The 19,408-nt window shown below is 42.8% G+C and overlaps 2 protein-coding genes across 6 annotated transcripts in view; both read right to left on the reverse strand.

Moving 5' to 3' along the window:
• Window positions 1-10,360: 10,360 nt before the first annotated feature.
• Window positions 10,361-10,948, reverse strand: LOC135460180 (interferon beta-like). The gene has a single exon (XM_064736912.1). The coding sequence runs from the start codon at window positions 10,913-10,915 to the stop codon at window positions 10,361-10,363; it is 555 nt and encodes a 184-aa protein (XP_064592982.1). The 5' UTR covers window positions 10,916-10,948.
• A 6,873-nt stretch (window positions 10,949-17,821) lies between these two features.
• Window positions 17,822-19,408, reverse strand: part of TJP2 (tight junction protein 2) — a 62,574-nt gene continuing 60,987 nt past the window's right edge. For all 5 annotated transcript variants that reach the window (XM_064736721.1, XM_064736720.1, XM_064736719.1 and 2 more), the window contains one exon: window positions 17,822-18,745. In XM_064736721.1, coding sequence (XP_064592791.1) covers window positions 18,574-18,745 — 172 coding nt within the window. In that variant the 3' untranslated portion in view covers window positions 17,822-18,573. The remainder of the gene's footprint in view (window positions 18,746-19,408) is intronic.

Below are 19,408 nucleotides of genomic sequence, written 5' to 3' on the forward strand. Positions count from 1 at the left end.
TCCTCTTCCCTCTTACCCCACCCCACGACGTCACCGCATGTAGCACTAAGCAGGAACAGCACTGCACTTCCCGAGAAAGAAGTTTTTATGCCCAAATACTTCCACTGCATTTGCCCTGACCCTCAGTCAGCCCAGCCCAGCCCAGCCTAGTGCAACCTAAACCTACTTTACCCTAACCTAACCTAGCTTGATCTAATCTAAATTGGTTTCTTGCCGTTATACCAATAAACTAGTCTGTCAATCCCACTAACTTTATTTCTTAACCCAGAGCAATGTTTTGAAAGATTACTGGTGAGAAGAAATGCAAAATTATAATGCTTCTTTTATGCTTAAATCATCAACACTGCAACAGTGCTATTGACTCCATCAAATGATAAGGAAGGATGGGAGCACACCCATCCTTTAAATTATTTCAGATAGAGGAAAGAATTTTCCACCTATTATATAGAAATGTGTGGGTTTTCATGCCCCTGTGAAATTTGGACACTACTCACAGAGTGAAAATATGTGTTCATCCTAGTTTACTTCTGCCTAAGGTGTCTGAGATATCTCAGCATAAATCAGATGAAGAATACCCTAACTTGTTTATAAACTCCCTTCTGCCAATAAGTAAGTTTCACCACAGGCATTCATGTTGAAATCATACCCCATCCTACAGTGAGATTTGAAATCTGATGCTGTAAGTGCAGAACACACAGAAGATGTAATAAGCATTGTGTTGTGTGTAGGCACAAAATGCTGGAGGGTAAAATGTCCCTTACTGAGTCTCACCCCTGTTGCAAGTGGCCCTGAGCTCCTGGCAAGACCATGCCTGTGGTGTCCTGGAGAGGAGTGAAATGCCTCCCTGGCTAGTGAATTATTTTCTGGGCCACTGTGTTTGCCATGGTTATGTCTCCCAACTGAGACCTGAGCTCAAGAGTCATACAGCTACAACTGGCTTTCCTGCCCTATGGCAGCTTAGTTTCACTGATCCAGAATCATCTTCTTCTAGGCTAAAGAATTCCTTTCTTTCTCAGGAGGAAATAATATATCAGTGTTAAATAGAGGGTCAAGCAATCAAGCATACCACTGTTAAAAGGCCCACCCATGAACTGCTTACTCACTCCCCTCTGCAGCTGGACAGAGGAGAGAAAATTTAGGAAACGATTCATGGGTTGAGACAAGGACTGGGAGAGATCCCTCAGTAAATATCATCATGGGCAAAACAGGCACCACTTAAGATATGAAGTGAACTTACTACTAACAAATCAGTGCAGGATAAAGAGAAGTAAAATAAGTCCTTAAAAAATCTCCTACCCTCTACCCCTCCTTCCTTGCCAGCTGTACCTCCTACCCAGCTGGCACGAGGAGACAGGGAATGGGTGTTACAGTCAGTTCATCAGCTGTGGCTTCTCCTGCTGCTCAGGGAGAGGGAGTCGCTCTCCTGCTGCACTGCAGGGTCCCTCCCACAGCAAACAGTTCACTGAGAGCTCCTCCAACGTGGCTCCATCTCATCAGCAACAGCTCCCTCCAAATTGCTGCAACGTGAGTCCATCCCACAGGCAACAGTTCTCCCAGATCTGCTGCAGCCTGCGTCACTGTTCCGTGGGGTGCGGTGCTCCAAGGACAGGCTGCTCCAGCCTGGCAGCAGGAGCCCTCTCTCCACAGGCCTCCCACAGGATCTCAGCCTCCCCCAGGGTATCTGCCTGCTCCCGTCTGGGGCTCCTCCATGGGCTGTGGGCGGATCTCTGCATCCCTGTGGCCCTGCATGGGCACAGCTGCTTCCCCATGAGCTGCACCACGGCCCGCAGAGGAATGTGGGCTCTGGTGCCTGGAGCACCTCCTGTCCCTTCTTCTGCACTGACCCTGGTGTCTGCAGTGTTGTTCTTCTCACGTGTTTCCACTCCTCTCTTCTCTGGCCACAGTTACAACTGCACAACAACTTTTGGTTTGATTTCTTCTTAAGCCTTTACCACCGAAGCACCATTTCCAATTGGCCCAGCCTTGGCCAGGGGTGCGCCCATCTTTGGAGCCACCAGGGATTGGTGGACATGGGAAAAGCTTCTGGCAGCTCCTCACAGAAGACACCCATACAGCCCCTTCTGCTACCAAAATCCCAGGGGATGCAAACCCAGCACACAAGGCCAGCAGCGAGGGCTTGCAGGCTGGATTCCACTTCAGATCCATGGTGGTGAGCACCCCTGGCACAGCCTGGTGGGAGGCAGGGGCAGCTGGGGCAGCTGCATTTGACTGGTGCTGGGGAGGTGCTGCCCAGCACTGAAGCATTTTGAGGGCTTTCCTTTGGCAGCAGTGTGGCTCTATTGAGTCAATGCTCATTCGCTGCTGAGAAAAATATCTCCTGGGATGGTGTCATGTGAAAAGAGTGATGTTGTCCTCCAAAGGGAATGATGCTGGCGCCTACTCCATGATGAGGAATGAGGGGCAATGAGTAGAGAATCCATTTCAAAGGTGTACTTCTGACCTGAACTATAATGCTCTTATTAACCCTCACATTTGACTGGCAATGCACTGCAGGAATAAAACCAAGGTACAGGGCTCATCCATCAATCATTGCATAGATATTCAAGTTCTCTTTGGGAAATGTAGAATACAATTCTGCCAGCAGCTTGTAGTTGATCTAGCCAGTCAGAACCTAATGCTAGGCCTTAGTGCAAAGAATGCATCTCTAAATTCTAGAGTTTTTCCTGCATACAGCTTTCACTTGAAAACATGTGTGAGGTCTCTTTAGCTGTGTGATTTGCAGTGTGTTTTTTAGTGTGATGAATACAAGAAAGTAATAGGTAAGAGCTTTTATTAGGCTAGATAGAGTGGGGGGGACACTTGGAGACGCTTCTAGGCACACAGATTTTGACAAAGGCTTTTATGTTTAAAACATTTAACACTTTTGTATGCTGCAAAGACGTTAAGAGGAAAGGAAATACCAAACAACACTGTTTGAACACACAGTAACTGGATATGGGAACAAGAGGGTAAGTCATGGCAAAAAACCCTACCTTTTTATTTGTAGTAAATGAACTTTCTTCTCCCCTCCAGTTATTTTCTTGCAGACTAACTTCTGTCTAGAAACTCAGAATCAAAAAACTATTTGTATTGCTGCTGCCATCTCTTAAAACAAGCTTTATGACTAATCCACTTATGATGATAAGACCACATGTCACAGGTTTTTAAAAATCTAAACAGTTTTTAACTGCATTGGTTTCCCTACATCATGAGGTAGGGAAAACACATTCTGTCTGGGCATGGTGCTTGTGTCAGGAATCTTTGCAAGGGGGTGCTTTATATAGAGAGTTAATGGCAATCCTGAAATGCTTCATGTGATGTGGAAAGAATTTCACTCTCTTCAAACAGGAAACATCACCAGGCTAAAACATCTGTTCCTTTTATGCACAGCTTTTGTTTCCAAATCCTTGCTATAAAACCAATATGCAAATATGTTTTTAAGAAAAGAAAACATGTGTCTCAAAATTAATTTTCAATGTTCCTGTTAACATTATATGTCCCTTCCTCCATTATTAGATTTTTTGTCTCTGTGAATTCAAGCCTGTGTTGGCCAGTGGATTATGCTATTTTAAGCACTGGTAAATCACATTTCTGAAATGTGTGCTTAGCTCTAAGTACATGCTCCCGTGCTATTCGTCTCAGTTAAAGTGAACCCTGGGCTGTCTGGGGGCCATGGGGCTGATGTGGTGCTGCGCTGGGCACTCTCACCCCTCTCTAGCCAGTGGAGGTATTGCACAGCACTGTTTGATGCTTGTGTTGTGTGACCGTGACTGCCAGGGGGGAAGGAAGGCTGTGTGGAGGCAGCAGGGGCAGCAAAGCCATCTTCACGGCAAGCAAGTAATAGGGAAAAGTGTCAGTGCTTTTGTCTGCACTCTCAATCTGGGCACAAGAGGAAGCAGCAGCCGTGCCATCTTCACACCTCACACCCAGGAGATGTTATAAACTCAGCAGAGACCCTGGCCTGCAAACAGGTCCTACCTCGCCAGAGCTGACTTGTTGGCGTCATCCAACAGGGCGAGTCACACCGAAGTTCCTGGCTGCTTTAGGGTGAGAAGAGCTGTTCTGGGGGAGCACCCCTTGTGCCACAAGGGTCCACCAAACAGATGCACACCCGGCAGGAGAGTTAGCTTGTCAGGTGGAAATGACGTTTGAAAATACTTTCGGGGAAAAAAGATGATCCCAGCCAGCCTGTTCAACTCTGTGCATCCTGCATTTTGCCACCTTTACTGTCCAGACCTCCCAAAATGTCACTTGGCGAAGATGCGACAGTCTTACCCTCCTTGCTTGCCAGCTCCTGTGAGTCCCTGAGGGAGCAGGTCAAATGGCCTCTAGATTGACCTGTGTACTCATAACCAGCCCCTCAACTCTGTAGGAATATGCTGATTCAGGGGATTCATTTTCAAGCACTGATTTCAAGCATTGAGCCTACATATTACCCTAATCCCCAGGCTAAGGTAAACAGCAGAAAGCTACTGACTACCTTCTCTGCATAGGATAAAAATGCAAACCATTGTGTTTCTGTAGCACTACTTAATCCTGTTTTTCATCAAAACCTTGCCACATGGAAGCAACTTATTTTTATGATGCAAAGGATGATTTTTTAGGCTGATTATTATAACCTGGTTTTACTGTTCTTAGGGAATATGAACCTGCATATTCAGGAACAATGTAATCTGTTTTTTTAGGGTAATAATTTTCTACAATTTATTTTTCTTTCAGGGAGCAGTGTAAATAGCATCTCTCATTTTCTATTAAAAAAACCTTTAGCCTTCATCAGGTCCTTCCTTCTCATTCCCAATTAGCTTCTTTCCAGCAGCATGTGAAATTCACAGGTTTTGCTTTGGAGGCAGTGAAAATAATAACTAAATATCAAAGACATACCTGGTTTTGAAATGAGTCATGTTTCTGCAGTATCTGTGCCTCCTAATCCACTGCTCTCAGTTTCATTGCTGGATGAGTCCCACAGCCCCATCAAAGAAGTTTCTACAATAATAAAGAGGAATTACTGCTAGATGGGCTAGGAGATTTCACTTTATTGAAGTGTTAGTCCTGACCAAGTCTCTTATAACAGAAGTTGTGATTATAGCTTCTGACATTCTCTAGGAATTTAATGGTTTGCAGAAATACTGAACTGTGGGGAACTGGGAAGGAGAGGGAGATGTGCCCTATTTTTCTTTAAAAATGAACAAACAATCAAACAAACAAACCAAGAAGAAAAAAGAGAAAGCAAACTAAGTGTTTAATATCTTGAACTACTTATAATGATCAGTAATCATGTCCAACATAAATCCTTTTAAAGTATAAGTGAGTAGCTCTGACAGGATTTAATACTTGTCACAAGGACAACACTGAGTTCTATGGCAGACTTATTTTTAATTATTAAAATATTAAAGTATTATAATCTCAAGAAAAAATCTGTTATGGCCAATGCACGCTTTTCCCAAAAAGTGGAGACTAGAACAAAGTACAACTCAATCCAAAGAGACTTTAAAAGAAAGTATGTTAATTGATTAAAGAGAGAGCAACATTTTGAAAAATACATGAAGTCAAATAGGCTTTATTATTTTGTTGAAGAAAAGCTTTCTGTTTTATATAAATATGTCTGTCAAGATATTTCCTTTCTGGGAATTGTAACACACAGTACTCCAGTTAAATCCAGAGGAAGTTGTGCAGGTTCTGGTCTACCAAGATAAGAAACTTAAGGAATAGTATAGACAGTAAAAGTTACAGTGAGTAGATGTGTTGGTAACTGGTGTGCAGGGGCCAGATAAGGCTATTTGAAATCTCAGTAGCTGATCTCCTGAGTGTGAATGTTGGCTTTGCAAATGCCCTTCCATGCTTTAACAGTTATTTTTTAGGGGGGGAGTGTTAATTGTGTTTACTTTTACATGTTCAAAAGCAGATGATATTATTCTCTTAGAACACTGAATGATGAAGTTGATTCCTCATTGATGAAGGTAATGTGGTTTTAGGATTCTTACTGTGAGCAGTTGGGCTTAGCAAGGTTGGTCCTAGAAAATGCACTAACCTTGGAGCCTCTTGTTTAGAGAACTGAGGCAGGACATGAATTTCCCTGTGCTCATCTGCTCATCTCTTGCCATTGCTTCTCCTTCACCTCCACTGAAATGAAACCAGAGAGCTACCAGTTCACATGAGATGGGATCTTCAATTTTGAAGTCATACAGAGAGAAAAATAATTAATTCAAGACACAACTAATGAAGAGCCTGAATGGTGTTTGGAAGCACTGTGGGGTTGGCAGTCTGTGGCTGCAGAGGGGTGGCCCCACAGCAGCACTGCAGTTCCTCTAGGGAACTCAGCTCCCCTAAGGCTGGGCTGTGATGCTAGGAATGGTGAAGCTTGAGAAGAAATATTGTCTTCACATTCCCTGACAGATGATTGCTTCCCTGGGAACTCTCAGCATTGAAAAGGCCTTTGCACCTTCCTGAGTATATCATGATGTCAGAAGTGTGGGAAATTTTGGTACAAGTGACTCATACCTGCCTATATGAGGATTAGAAGATTTTTAAATATTAAAAAGCAATCAGCTTTTTAGAAACTATCAGTTGCAATCTTACTTGCTTTATTCTGTTATGTATATTGTTTTGCTTTGCATTACATTTCTGAAGCAAAGTAAATTCATTCTGTGGGTGTGAGAACTGACACTTTCTCTCAGGATTTACTCTGTGTCTTTGTCACCCTCATTTCTTCGTCTTCTCTCTGATTGCTCCCTGGAAGAGCCCAGTGTTCCTCCACAACTGGGAGGGGGAAAACAGATTAGGGCTAGCCCTAACAAGGGGCAGACTGGGCTGGAAGGGGTGAGGACTGGCAGTCTGTGGGCATTGTCTTCCCATGAGCAGTTCCTGATCCCTTTTCCTGCCCACAGCCCCAGCCCTGGTGTGGGTCTGCCTGCTCCACCACAGCCCCGCCTATAACTTCCCCAGGGCTGATCTGAGGGACAAGTATCAAGGGCTAATCCTGGGTGATTGTTTGGACAGTAATTTCACAGGCTTTTATCCCATTTTGGGATTTTCTTCTGGTTTGGGTTTGTTTTTTTTTTTTATTTCCTCAATTCAAAAATTAAGCCAGAGCTGATGGAACAAGCCAAACCCATGGTCAAAGTGCTCTGAACAGCTGTAGTTGATAGTTGACTGAGCTTTGTGAACAATTTTTTCCAAAATAAAGTCTGGAATAAGCATTCTTCAGATCTGCTGTAGCTGTTCTTAAATTTCATGTGGAAGACAAGGCTTTTGACCCCAGTCCCATAAATCTATGCAGGAAAACTAACTTTGCATAGATGAAAACTTGCCATTTTTAGTGTCCCAGAAAGTGCAACACAGCTAAGTCCAGTCCACAACACAGATAAACAAGGTGCTGTGAGACTAGCCACGAGAACAGCCAGGCTGTGACTGGGACCTGTGCTGCACAGCACTGGTGTGTGAGCCTTGTGGAAAAATTTATGAAGCTTCTTGGCTTACCATCAGTCCCTTCTTGGAAGGATTTTGTTTCATCGATGCTAAATTTTCCATGGGGATTTGAGAGCTCACATTTACTGTTTTATTAATTTCCATTTGAAAACAATGTATTTGCCTCATCTCACTTCTAGAAAAATACTGACTGGAAGAAATACCAGAGGGCTTCAGGTAGCTGGGGGCATAATGCACAGCTTCCCTGGCAACACAATGGCAATGAAATATGTACTATTCCAAAATGTTACAAGGGCAAGATGAGGAGAAATGATCTTCTGAATCTCCATCTTTCTTACTTTACACTTAAGAATCCTTACCTTTCTTGAAAGTAAGAATTAAACAAAGGCATATTGGCTTGCAATTTTTGTTTTCCTTTTTATTTGTTCCATGACTATGACTATTCCAGGGTTCCCATATTTAAATGTCTTCTAGATATTGTCCTAATACAAATAATTTCTGTTGCCTCACAGCTGCCCAAAAAAGTAATTGAAATCAAGTGTTTCTCTATGAACTCCTGTCCATCACCTCTGAGATCTTGGTTTTTTTAAGAATAGTTAATTTTTCTTTCAGTTCCCTTCTGTGGACCAACAGCACTTTATTGATAGGCATGCTCATAAAGACCTGAAATACTGTCTTGGCAAAACACATGTACATTCACCTAAAATTCTTACATTTGTCTCTAATTTCACTTTGCCCTCTAGTGTCCATTCTGATTTATGCCTGCACTGCAAAATACTGTGTTGATTGAAATACTTCAAAACAGATTTTTATTTGATTAGGAGATTTTTAAGGACAGCTATGAATTAAAAATAAAACTTGATGATACAGAAGTTTCTGAACAATTAGTGGGCCATAAATGAACACATTCCCATTTCACACAAGTTAGGCAATAAAAACTGGAATCCCTGACCAGAGAGCAGCTGAAAAATATTTCATGCTATTTCCAAATTTCTGTAAAAGTAAGAATATTTCAATAACAGTTTTCTGCATTGCAATAGCCACCCAAGGACATCAGAACTAGAAGGGTAAGTAAGCTGAATGTAATTTTATTTTACAAGTTTGAAGAAGTACAAAGAACAAACAAGCAACACAAATGAGATTTGAAACAGTCCCAGGGTGGGTCCATTTCAAGTGCTGTTAGTTACAAAGCAAAGAAATACATATTTTGTTGTAACATTTGCGGCAGGGTGTTACACATGGAAAAATTACTCTGATAATTTGCTCTGGTTTTTTGGTCTTTTTTGTTGTTCTTGATCATGGTGAAGTTGCTAGCTGCTTTTATTTCTGGTATTTCAGCTTTATCCATGAGATCCATGTCTGCCATTTCTTCTTTACCTTGCATCCATGAATGGTAGAGAGGAGAGTATGGACACCCTGCAAAAGACACCTGTGTCATAGATGTGACACCTGAGACACTGTACACCATCTCTGCTGTTCTCTCCAGTCGGTTTTTTTGCCTAGATACAATTTTTATTATCTTCCCTTTCAATACTTTTTGGAATGGTTGAAGATCAGGAAAAGCTCTAAAGTTGTTCTTTAGAGAATAACCCTGGCAATTTCAGCCCTCCAAGACTAACACCGCCCTCTTTTGGGATCCGCAGATAGGCTCTCTCCTCTGCTTCACTATGCCAGATCCAGAAGCCTGTGCCAAATGTACAACAGGGTAGCCATAGATAGATGTTTGTTTGGGGTTTTTTAAAAGTTTTTGGGGTTCTACCAAATTTTTATCTCTATTCTTTGGGTAAAAGAGACTTGATATGCCTCTGTTACCCTCACAGCAAATGATTAGGGAAAACACACTGTTTGAAATGGAGTTATCCAGGGACAGCTTCCCAAGGGTAAAATCCAGGCCCAGTTTTATTGCAAGCTGTTTTAAGGAATTTGATTATATTGTAATTATTACTGAAGGCTGTGTGGTTTGGAAGGGAAAATAATTGGAGGGCTATATATCTGTATGGTTCCATTTGAGAGCAAAGGGAAAGAGGCATATTTCATGCAGCAATAAAGCACAGCACTGGGCCGTGATGTTTGAGGTTGCAGTAGCCAGAATGAATACACCCATGAGCAAGTAGAATGTGCCACAGACAGATCTGGCTCTAGGGTACTTTTACATAGAAAAGTTACTTCAAATAATCTTATGAAAAAAATGGAAGTGAATTGGAAACACTGCAGGAAGGAATGAAACCCTTGCCCCGAAACAGTTAGAGGCAATATATTTCAATTAAAAGTAACACTGCCCAATTGGGAAGTTACTTCAAAAGCCATAACTACTGCAAAAAAATGTACTATAAAGACAAATCCCTCTAGAATTACTTCACGTCTTTGAACAAAGCAAATGTTGGAATTACTCAAGTGTGAAAAAGTTACTTGCTTGGAAAAGAGGATAGCAACTCTCAAAGAAAAATTCATATTATCAACCTAAGTCAAGATCACTTAAATAAGCAGTGTACTACTTTATCTTTGATTGCATTCTGCATCAGTACAAATCTAGCAATTCCTGTAAGATGTGGGATGTGTAGTTCATTCACAAATAAGTGATTGTCTGCTTGTAGGTGAAATAGAGTTGGAAGGTAGCTGCATGTTTTCTCAGCAGAGAACGCCATAAGATGTCACTTTCTGTCAAAGGCTGCAATATATTCCTAGGGAGTAACTCTCACTGAAAATTCTTATGGATTAATTTATAGCTAGAGTAGACAGCTTACTTACTAATGAAACAAATTAAATTACATTGAATAATGCATTACATTTGCAAAACTAAATTTCAGAAGCATTATTTAAATACAATAAAAATAACTAGAGCACTGCCACAAGATAGATCATAGAACAAATAAATGTTATTTATAATATTTGATTATTAATATTATAAATTATGTGAGGTTAAAATCTTTGTACCTTAGTTTTTAAGCTTCCTTGTCACCTTATCAATCAGTTGGAGACATCTCCTCATTTCTGCACGGCTGATCTCCCAAGAGCACAGGTCGTGTTGTTTATCTTTAAGAAAGCAGTCTATTTTTCGGAAGTACTTTTTCAATTTCAGCCTGCTGACATCTTTACTCCAGCAGTGTTGGGTGTGCTTTTCGATTACACATGCCTCCAATTGCTCAATTTGCAGATAAAGTGCGTTTTGGAACTGATCCAGTACTGTTCGATCCCAAGCAGCTAGGGTCAGATTTTTGCTGAAGATGTAGAAGATATGTTGGAGGATCTCTTCAATGGCAGCTCCAACAGTCTCTTTCTGCCTGGGCTGCAGAACCTGCGTAGGAAATCTGAAGGACATTTTCTCTCTTAGACATTGTTGGGGAAACTCTTTTCCCATTTTATCCAAGAGTCGCAGGCTGTTCTCGATCACTTTTCTTTGCTGCAGAGGGAGGTGGCTGCACTGAGGGCTGGAGATGATGGTGGTGCTGGACAGTATGAGGCCAATCTGGATCAAGCCAAAAGCATTCATGATAAGGACAAGCTCTAATGTTCCTCCTTTCCTGTGAATAAATTCTGAGTGCTATGCTGGTTGCTTTGAAGTTATTTGTAGACTCCCATTTCTTCAAAATTTTGACATTTAATTATTCTGTAGGAGAAGTTTTCTTTCATCACTTGTTGGTTTTTTAAGGTTTTCCCCCCTGTGCATGCTTCTGCAACACTTTCATTTTCTGCTTTATGACTTCATAGTCTTCTTTTTGTTTTGTTTTGCTACTTTGTTGGTTCTTTTTTCAGATGGGTATTAGAATATTTATATATAAGTCAGATTATTTTTTCTCTTTATTACTAAAATTCTATAGGATGTAGATTGAGAATCCAAAATAAGGAGTTACAGAAACACTTGTTTTCTTAACATTCTAGGAGTAGAAGAATATGCTGAAATAAAGTAAATTTTCAATGATTGGTCAGGGACCTGCTGAATATTGCTGCCATCTTGTCTCCTGTAGTATGATTTATACTTCCAAGCTTCCATTAAGCTTTCTCTACCTTTGTTCTTTCAGGAAAAATGTTTTATTTCTCCTTGCTTTTATTTCTTATGGATACATATCATTAGAGTGTTTGTATGTGTGTGTGTGTGTGTGTGTGTGTGTATAAAAATGTGTATTAATATGTGGGTTTTTGATACATAAACACTGCTAATTAAGTGAAGCCTTGATCTCACTTAGACACAATAAGTGCCTTGCAAATACAAACACACTAACATGGGAAGAAGTTAGGTACTTGAATGAAATACTCTTTTTCCCTCATATGAGACACTGAGCAAAAATTACTATCAATGCAAATTGAGTACAAGTCTGAATTCTGACAATAAATGGGAAGAGAATGAATAGGGAGGACAAAAAGTACAATTCAGCCATTTGCTTTCCTATGCCATGTAACAGAGGCAGTTATGGCTATCACAGTACTTTGGGATAGCTGGCCGGTTTTGATTTTTGGTGGAAGCTAATCTTTAGACTTTTGGTGGAAGCTAATCTTTAGATTTTTGGTGAATGCTAATCTTAAACTGCCATTCTGTTGTGTCCCCTGTCTCCTGTGAATATATATGTGATTAGAAAGGCTGTGAGTCATACTGTCTGGCTTAAGAGGTCAGATAAACTGGTTTTTTAGTCTGAGACCTGGCTGTGTAATTTTTGTATAAAAGGTACAGAAGACTGGCAGAAAATAAATCCCCTTGGTTCCCAGGTGGTCCCAGAGAACAGAGGGGCTTGTTGCAGCTGATTAGAACCAACTTGTCACTCCCAGTCCAGTCACATTCAATGAGATCCCAGACACCAATGGTGTGGGTTACGCTGTAAACCTGGTCTGCTCTCATTTGTGATCTCAGAGTCACAAATAGTGCAGTTCAAGGATTCAACACAGTCTGTTTGACTTGAATAAGAACTTTCAAACCCAGATTCATCAGTAGTTCAGTTATTTAAGTTACAACCTCTTGCTGGATTTCCAGAGATAGATTTACTAGACATGAAAAAAGTGTGCAGTGCTATGTGCAAGTGTTCCCAGGTGTACTCTGACACAACTGGGGATGAAATCTTGCCAAGAGGTGTCCCTGCTCTGGGGAGGAGAGAGGAGCAAGCCCATTGACTTGTCTGCAAGGCACTCATGTTCTCATCCTCTGCCATGAAGGATTTCAAGCACCAGTTTATACATGTGGGAGAAGTGAATGTGAGACTGCAGCCAAATACAGTTACTGCCAGCATCAGTGTGGGGAGGGTGCAGCCAGTTTAGATGGTAATGAAGGGTACAGAGGGAGATTACAAAACCCTGGGTCTTGTGCAAGGGCGCAACACCACACCATGGGGACACCTTGGTGTCACTCCCTGTTTCACCTGGCCAAGTGCAGCAGCAAGGGTCAGCTACAATCCTCCTGCTGACCTGCCACCCCCTCAGCACACCATCCTGCCCACAGCCATCCATCCCTCCGTGACACTTCTCATGGCTCTAGGCCTCCTTCCTACAGAATTTTTGTTCTGTTGCTGCACCCACTGCTATGTGCTTGGCTTCATTCCCAGTCTGGTAGTCACTTCAAGCAGATTGATGATCCTGTTTTAGAGCTTCCTTTATGTTCAGCATGTAGGTATTTGGGAGGCTTTAAAAAGTTGCTGAAGCAAACTTGGACTGGATGTACTGCCAGTGTAAGGAAAAATGCATCCCCTATCACCTATGACAACAAAGAGTAACATCAACCAGAGTGGGATGAAAAAAGTGTAACATGAGATTAAATGTTTTCATTTACTGGGAATATATATTACTTTGGAAAACGGAAGTGCATCAGAAGTCAGTATAAAACATATGTACTTCAGGAAAATTATTCCCTAATGTTACAACAACTTCCATGAATTATGCACAAGTATTTTTCCAAAACTGTAATCATTATATGAGTTTAATCCTTCTAGTGATCTAAACAGACAAACTTCATCATATTTATTATATCTCCCAGACACAAAAGTTCTTTCTTTCCTCTTGCAAAATAGTTTTGTCCAGGTTTCCTTCTTAGTGAAGATCTGAGGACACCATACTGAGTGTCACAGAGGAAAAAACTAGAAGATGGTCTCTTCCTTGTTTATTAAGAAGATTGGGTACGTCCAGGTAGCTTATTCTCTTGTCTGTCTTAACATGTTGTCTACACTTTCTCACAGAACAGTTACACTTGAATTAGTCCACCAGGGGTTGGTTTCTGTTTGGTCTTTTTGTCTGTGTTTGTCTAGTAACAACAAATTGTTCCTCCACGGTCAGACAGTTTCTTGATTATTGCACTGAGCAAAGCATAGTAGAGACATTGCATGATTCAGGACACAATCTCCTCTAATCATCTACCTGCACTGCTTCATTCAGGAACAAACAATTCATTAAAAGTAATGACTGGAAGGAGTAACTGAGTGATATGAAGCTGCAGTACAGATTGCTGTTTATTTCTCTGCCTGTGGGTGAAGCACAGACCAACCACTCTAAGCTAGAATTAAATGAGGGAAAGAGTTGACAAAACACAGCTGTGTTTCCAAGTAGACCTAACAGATCATTACTTTGGAAAGGTTATCTAGCCTTCAATTCACAAAATAGATTTGCTCCTAAAAGATCGTCTAGCTATATATGTATTCATTACAGGAAGACTAAAGCTAAACATATGCACAGTTTTGTCTAACATCTTTAAAGAGCTGTAAATTACTTGTCAAATGAAACTTTATATTATATTTTATAACACAATAGAGAAATTAAATTAATATTTGCTATCCATGGGTTCTTTTATCTCAGGCACCAAGGCAAATGGAAAGTCTATCAAAATTCATCCTGTGTATAGGATGGCAAATGGATTATTGAGACAGAACATTCCCACAAAACGGTGATCTTTTGACCTCTTATAACTACCCTGTGTTGAACCATTTAATCTACTCTAGGTATCAGTTTCTTTTCTCCAATCAGAAAACACAAACCCCACTGCTTTTAAAAAGTCTGTGTGTAACAAAGGAGTTGAAGTAGGTTTGGCTTGGCACAAGACAGCTTCCTCCCCATCTAGTTTGACACTGCCCATGTGAAAGAAAATACTTTTCTCCATTATGCTTTCCATACAGCTATGTGTGTCAATTTTGTCTGTTGTTGGTGATGGAGTGGCTTGGGTTGGAAGGTACCTGGTAAGTCCAGCAAGGAGTGCCTGAGGGAGCTGGGGGTGTTCATCCTGGAGAAAAGGAGGATTGGGGGTAACCGTATTGCTCTCTGCCACTGCCTGAAAGGAGGGTGCAGCCAGGTGGGGGGCCAGCTTCTTCTAGAGAAAGGGCAAGAGGACACAGCCTCAGGTTCAGGTTGGACATCAGGAAGAATTTTTTCATGCAAAGAGTTGTTAAGCATTGGAATGGACTGCTCAGGGAGGTGGTAAAATCACCATCCCTAGTGATTTCAAGAAATAACTGGATGGCAACCTTGATGCCATGGTCTGGATGACAAGGTGGTGTTTGGTCAAAGGTTGGACTCAGTGATCTCAGAGGTCTTTTCCAATGTAACTAATTCTGTGATCCTGTGATCATCTAGTTCCAGCCCTCCTTGCCATGGGCAAGGACACCTTCCACTTGACTGGGTTGCTCATAGCTCCATCCAGCCTGTATGTACCATCCACAGCTTCTCTGGGCAGCCTGTTCCTGTGCCTCACTGTGCTCTTCCTAATATCTAATCTAAAATCACCCTCCTTCAACCTAAGGCCTTTACCCCTTGTCCTACTGCCTACCACTACATATCCTTGTCAAAAGTCCCTCTCCAGCTTCTCTGAAGACTCCCTTTAGGTACAGCAGAGTGCTGTAAGGTCACTCCAAGTTTTCTCCAGGCTGACCAGCCACAGCTGCCTCAGCCTTTCTTCATAGGAGAGTTGCTCTATCCCTCTAATCATTTTCATAGCCTCCTCTGGACTCTCTCCATCAGTTCCATGTCCTTGCTGTGCTGGGACCCCAGAGCTGGATGCAGGGTTCCAGGTGGGCTCTCAGCAGAGCAGAGGGGCAGAATCCCCTCCCTCCCCTGCTGCCCACGCTGCTCTGGATGCAGCCCAGGACACGTTTGGCTGTCTGGACTGCAAGTACACACTGTTACCTTATATTCAAGTTTTCAACCACAAGAACTCACGAGTCCTCCTCTGCCGGGATACTCTCAATGAGTTCAATTCCCACTCTGTACTCTGTCTGGGATTGCCCTGTTCCACGTGCAGCACCTAGGACTTGGACTTGTTGAGCTACGTGGGGTTCTTGTGGGCATTTCTCAGATTTGTCCAGTTTCCTCTGGATGGCATCCCATCCTTTTGCTTTCGTGCCACATGCAGCACTCAGTTTCATGTCATCTGCAAACCTGCTGAGCGCCACTCGATCCTCACTGACTGTGTCATTTATAAAGATCCTGTTTTCCAGCTCAGGGGGCCGAGGGCAGCTGCTGTCACTGTTCAAAACTGAGGCAAAAAAAGGCATTCAGCAGCTCGGCCCCTTCCTCACCACTTGTCAGAGCTTTTCCCCATGAATCCAGTAAAGTTCCGCCTCCTCATCCTGGCTGAGGTGGATGATCCCGGAGTGAGTGGGGGCCGGGAAGCGGGCGGGGGAGCCGCGATGCTGCCGCAGCGGGTCCCGTGTGCCCGTCCCGGTGTCGGAAGCCCGGGGTGCCGCCAGCGCCTCCCGCCGTCCGCTGCCGGACAGACAGACTGCCCCGGGAGCCGCCCCGGGCACCGCGGTACGGACCGGGCTCAAACAGCTTCTCCTGGGAGAGGGACCCCTCGGCTCTGTTACACCGCATTTAAATCGATATATTTCATGTGTTCTGTATATCACGCATTTGTATTATATTGGTATTCTCTTGATCAATGATCTGGAAAGGGACCGAGTGCCCCCTCAGTCAGTTTGTGGGTGTCTCCAGGTCGGGTGTGTGTTGATCTTCTCGAGGGTAGAAAGGCTCTGCAGAGGGCTCTGGACAGGCTGGATCGATGGACCAGGGCCAGTGTTTTGAGGTTTAACATGACAAAAGCATCAGGGCCTACCCTTGTGAATGCCCCTTATGCTGGGTCACAACAACCCGATAGCAGCGCCACAGGCTGGGGACAGAGTGGCGGAAAATTGCCCAGCAGAAAAGGGCCTGAGGGTGCTGGTGACAGCAGCTGAGCATGAGCCAGCTGTGCCCAGGTGGCCAAGAAAGCCAATGGCATCCTGGCCTGTGCCAGCAACGGCGTGGCCAGCAGGAGCAGGGCAGGGATTGTCCCCCTGTCCTTGGCACTGGTGAGGCCACACTCAGGCGGTATGCTCAGTTCCGGGCACGCCGCTGCAGGACATTGAGGGGGTAGAGGTCCAGAGGAGGGCAGTGGAGCTGGGGAAGGGTCTGGAGCACAAGGCCTGTGAGAAGCAGTTGGGGGTGTTTAGCCTGGAGAAAAGGAGGCTCAGGGGCTCTCTGCCAAGGAGGTTGGTAGTGAGGGGGAGGTCACTCTCTTCTCCCAGGTAACAAGTGACAGGACAAGAGGAAATGGGCTCAAGTTGCACCAGGGGAGGTTTGCACTGAAAAAATGGAAAAACCTGTTCATAGAAAGAGCTGTCAGGCATTAGAACTGCCCAAGTAAAGTGGCTGAGTCACCATCTTTGTAGGAATTTAAAAGACATGCAGGTGTGATATGGACAGAGTTCGGTGGTGGATTTGGCACTGTTCAGTTTATGGCTGGACTTGATGATCTTGGAGGTCTCTTCCAACCCAAATTATTTTAATCTGAGCAGCACAAGTTTCCTCATCCCATTTCTTCAACAACAAAATTCTACCATTTCTAAGAGGGTGTTACAGAATCATGGACTTCCTGAGTTGGAAGGGAGCTACAAGGACCAGTGAGTCCAGCTCCTGGACCTGCACAGGACCATCCCCAAGAGTCACACCACGTACCAGAGGAGCATTGTCCCAGAGCTTCTTGAACTCTTGTCAGGCTGGTGCTGTGACTGCTGCCCTGGGGAGCTGTTCCCGTGAGAGCTGAACCACCCTCCCAGTGAAGAACCTTGTCCTAATATAGACTATATAGTCAGGGGTTGGAACGCACTTTATTTTTAGAACAGCATTAGAAAACCCTCTTTTGTATTGCATCAAAAGAAATTTTTCTTTATGCTGCCTTGAACAATTTTATTGTGTAAGGTTAAAAAGCAGAAATGATGAGGCAAAACTTAATATTCTAAGCAGTAAGTCCCTTGCAGGAACTCCATAGTTTTGCACCAGTTTTAAATCACAGCAGATTTTAAAATTATATTCAGAAAAGTGTGAAGCACACCAATAGTGATGTTTCCCAGTGACTTGAACAGACGGAGAGGAGATCCTGAACTGAAACAGTGCACTCATGGAAGTCAGCAATTCTAGACTAATACCGTTGAAAATAAAGATGAGATACACAAGGTTTGTCTAGAATATATACTTTATTATTTGCAGTCTGTGTAAATTTTAATATGTGACTGAATTTTCTACACCATTTTCTCTGGTTAAGCACATCCTGGTCTTTTCCAACCACCCAGTCAATTGCACCTTTAATATGTACAGTCAGTATTTATGAATATTGCATATGCATCTATGAACTTAGAAAAATAACATGCAAGGAAAATTGTTACCATGAAACTGATAAAAAATAAAGATAGGTAAAACAGTCAATCCCCTTTTTAGTGTGTTATGGCTTTGCACCAAGTATCAGATGTCAAAACAAACAGCTTCAGATGTTCTTGTTAAAGGCACTTACTGTTCTTCAAATACACTTTCACATTTAGTTCTATTGCATTAGAAGTGTATCTCTGGGATCATACTTTTATAACACAGCAGAATAGTCCAAAAAGGCAGCATTAATAAAAAGGAAAGAGGGGGGCTTATATTAAAATATGAAAATGCCAAGAATTAACACAAACTTTAAGGATTTGGTCCTTATAAAACAGGCAACAGCATTCAGGCAATAGTGATTTCTTTTCATAGACACTGACAAAATAATATCCCCAAAAAATGAACTCTTCCAGTTCCAGTGTATAGATATGTCTGAGTTGAGTAGCGTACCCTCTAACACCACCCCCCAGTAAAAACACAGCTTTTCAAGACTAATTACTGTTCCACTTTGGCTGCGAAGGAAGAAACCTCGGAAGAGTGTTAGACATGGACATGCTAACAAGCCTACAACTCTGTGTCTCTGTATCTGGATGGCTGTCCGTAATAGCCCTTCTTAGAGTGGTCTGCCAGCTGCCGGCGGTACTCCTCCTCCTCCTCCTCGGCATCGCTGCCGTAACCCACGCGGCTCTCCAGGTAAGGTCGCACAGGCGCCTTCTGGGGTTCCGGAGGCCTGGAGCTAACACAGAACATGCAAAGAGAAAGAGATCATGTCTACTCCCATTATGAAAAACCAAAAAATACCATCTGCCTGATGGCCACATCCAGCTTAGAAAGGCAGATGGAGCAAATGAAACCCCTTCTAGCCAATAAAACCTGCATGACTATGGTAAACCTATCTGGAGAAGAATTTTATTTCTATCAAGCTGGAGGATGACGCTCAGATTTGATGTATTCAACCTACCTGGAAAAATGCCAAATTTCAAGTTTTTAACTGCACACACAGAGACATCAATAGCCTCACAGTGCTCTATTCCTGAGCAGAGAGGATTCCAGCCTTGCTACAACCCCAACTGACATCTCCCTTAATTAGTTTTGCACTTAATTTTTTCTACACCTCCTTCTTCTTTTGCATCCTCAGTCTTCTGTCTCAAAGTCCAGAAACTTCTTATGTGACATTTCTTAAATTGGTAGCCTTTTCACTCAAATTGGTAGCCTTTTCAATCACAGCTCTCACTAAGGCACTTAGCCTTAAAAGTGGGCAAAAATAATCCACACATTTGCTTTTTATACACTATGATGCTACACATTTGGCATGACATTAAGCAGACATAGAAAAACAGAATCTGTCAAGGCCGGTATTTCCTCAGTTTCAAACCCATGATTTTTGCAACCCCTACTC

This window comes from Zonotrichia leucophrys, chromosome Z (assembly GCF_028769735.1).
Source record: "Zonotrichia leucophrys gambelii isolate GWCS_2022_RI chromosome Z, RI_Zleu_2.0, whole genome shotgun sequence".
NCBI classification, from domain to species: domain Eukaryota; kingdom Metazoa; phylum Chordata; class Aves; order Passeriformes; family Passerellidae; genus Zonotrichia; species Zonotrichia leucophrys.

What these genes read in the sequence shown, in the direction of transcription:
- LOC135460180 (XM_064736912.1), bottom strand. Translation starts at nt 10,915, where the DNA reads ATGAATGCTTTTGGCTTGATCCAGATTGGCCTCATACTGTCCAGCACC.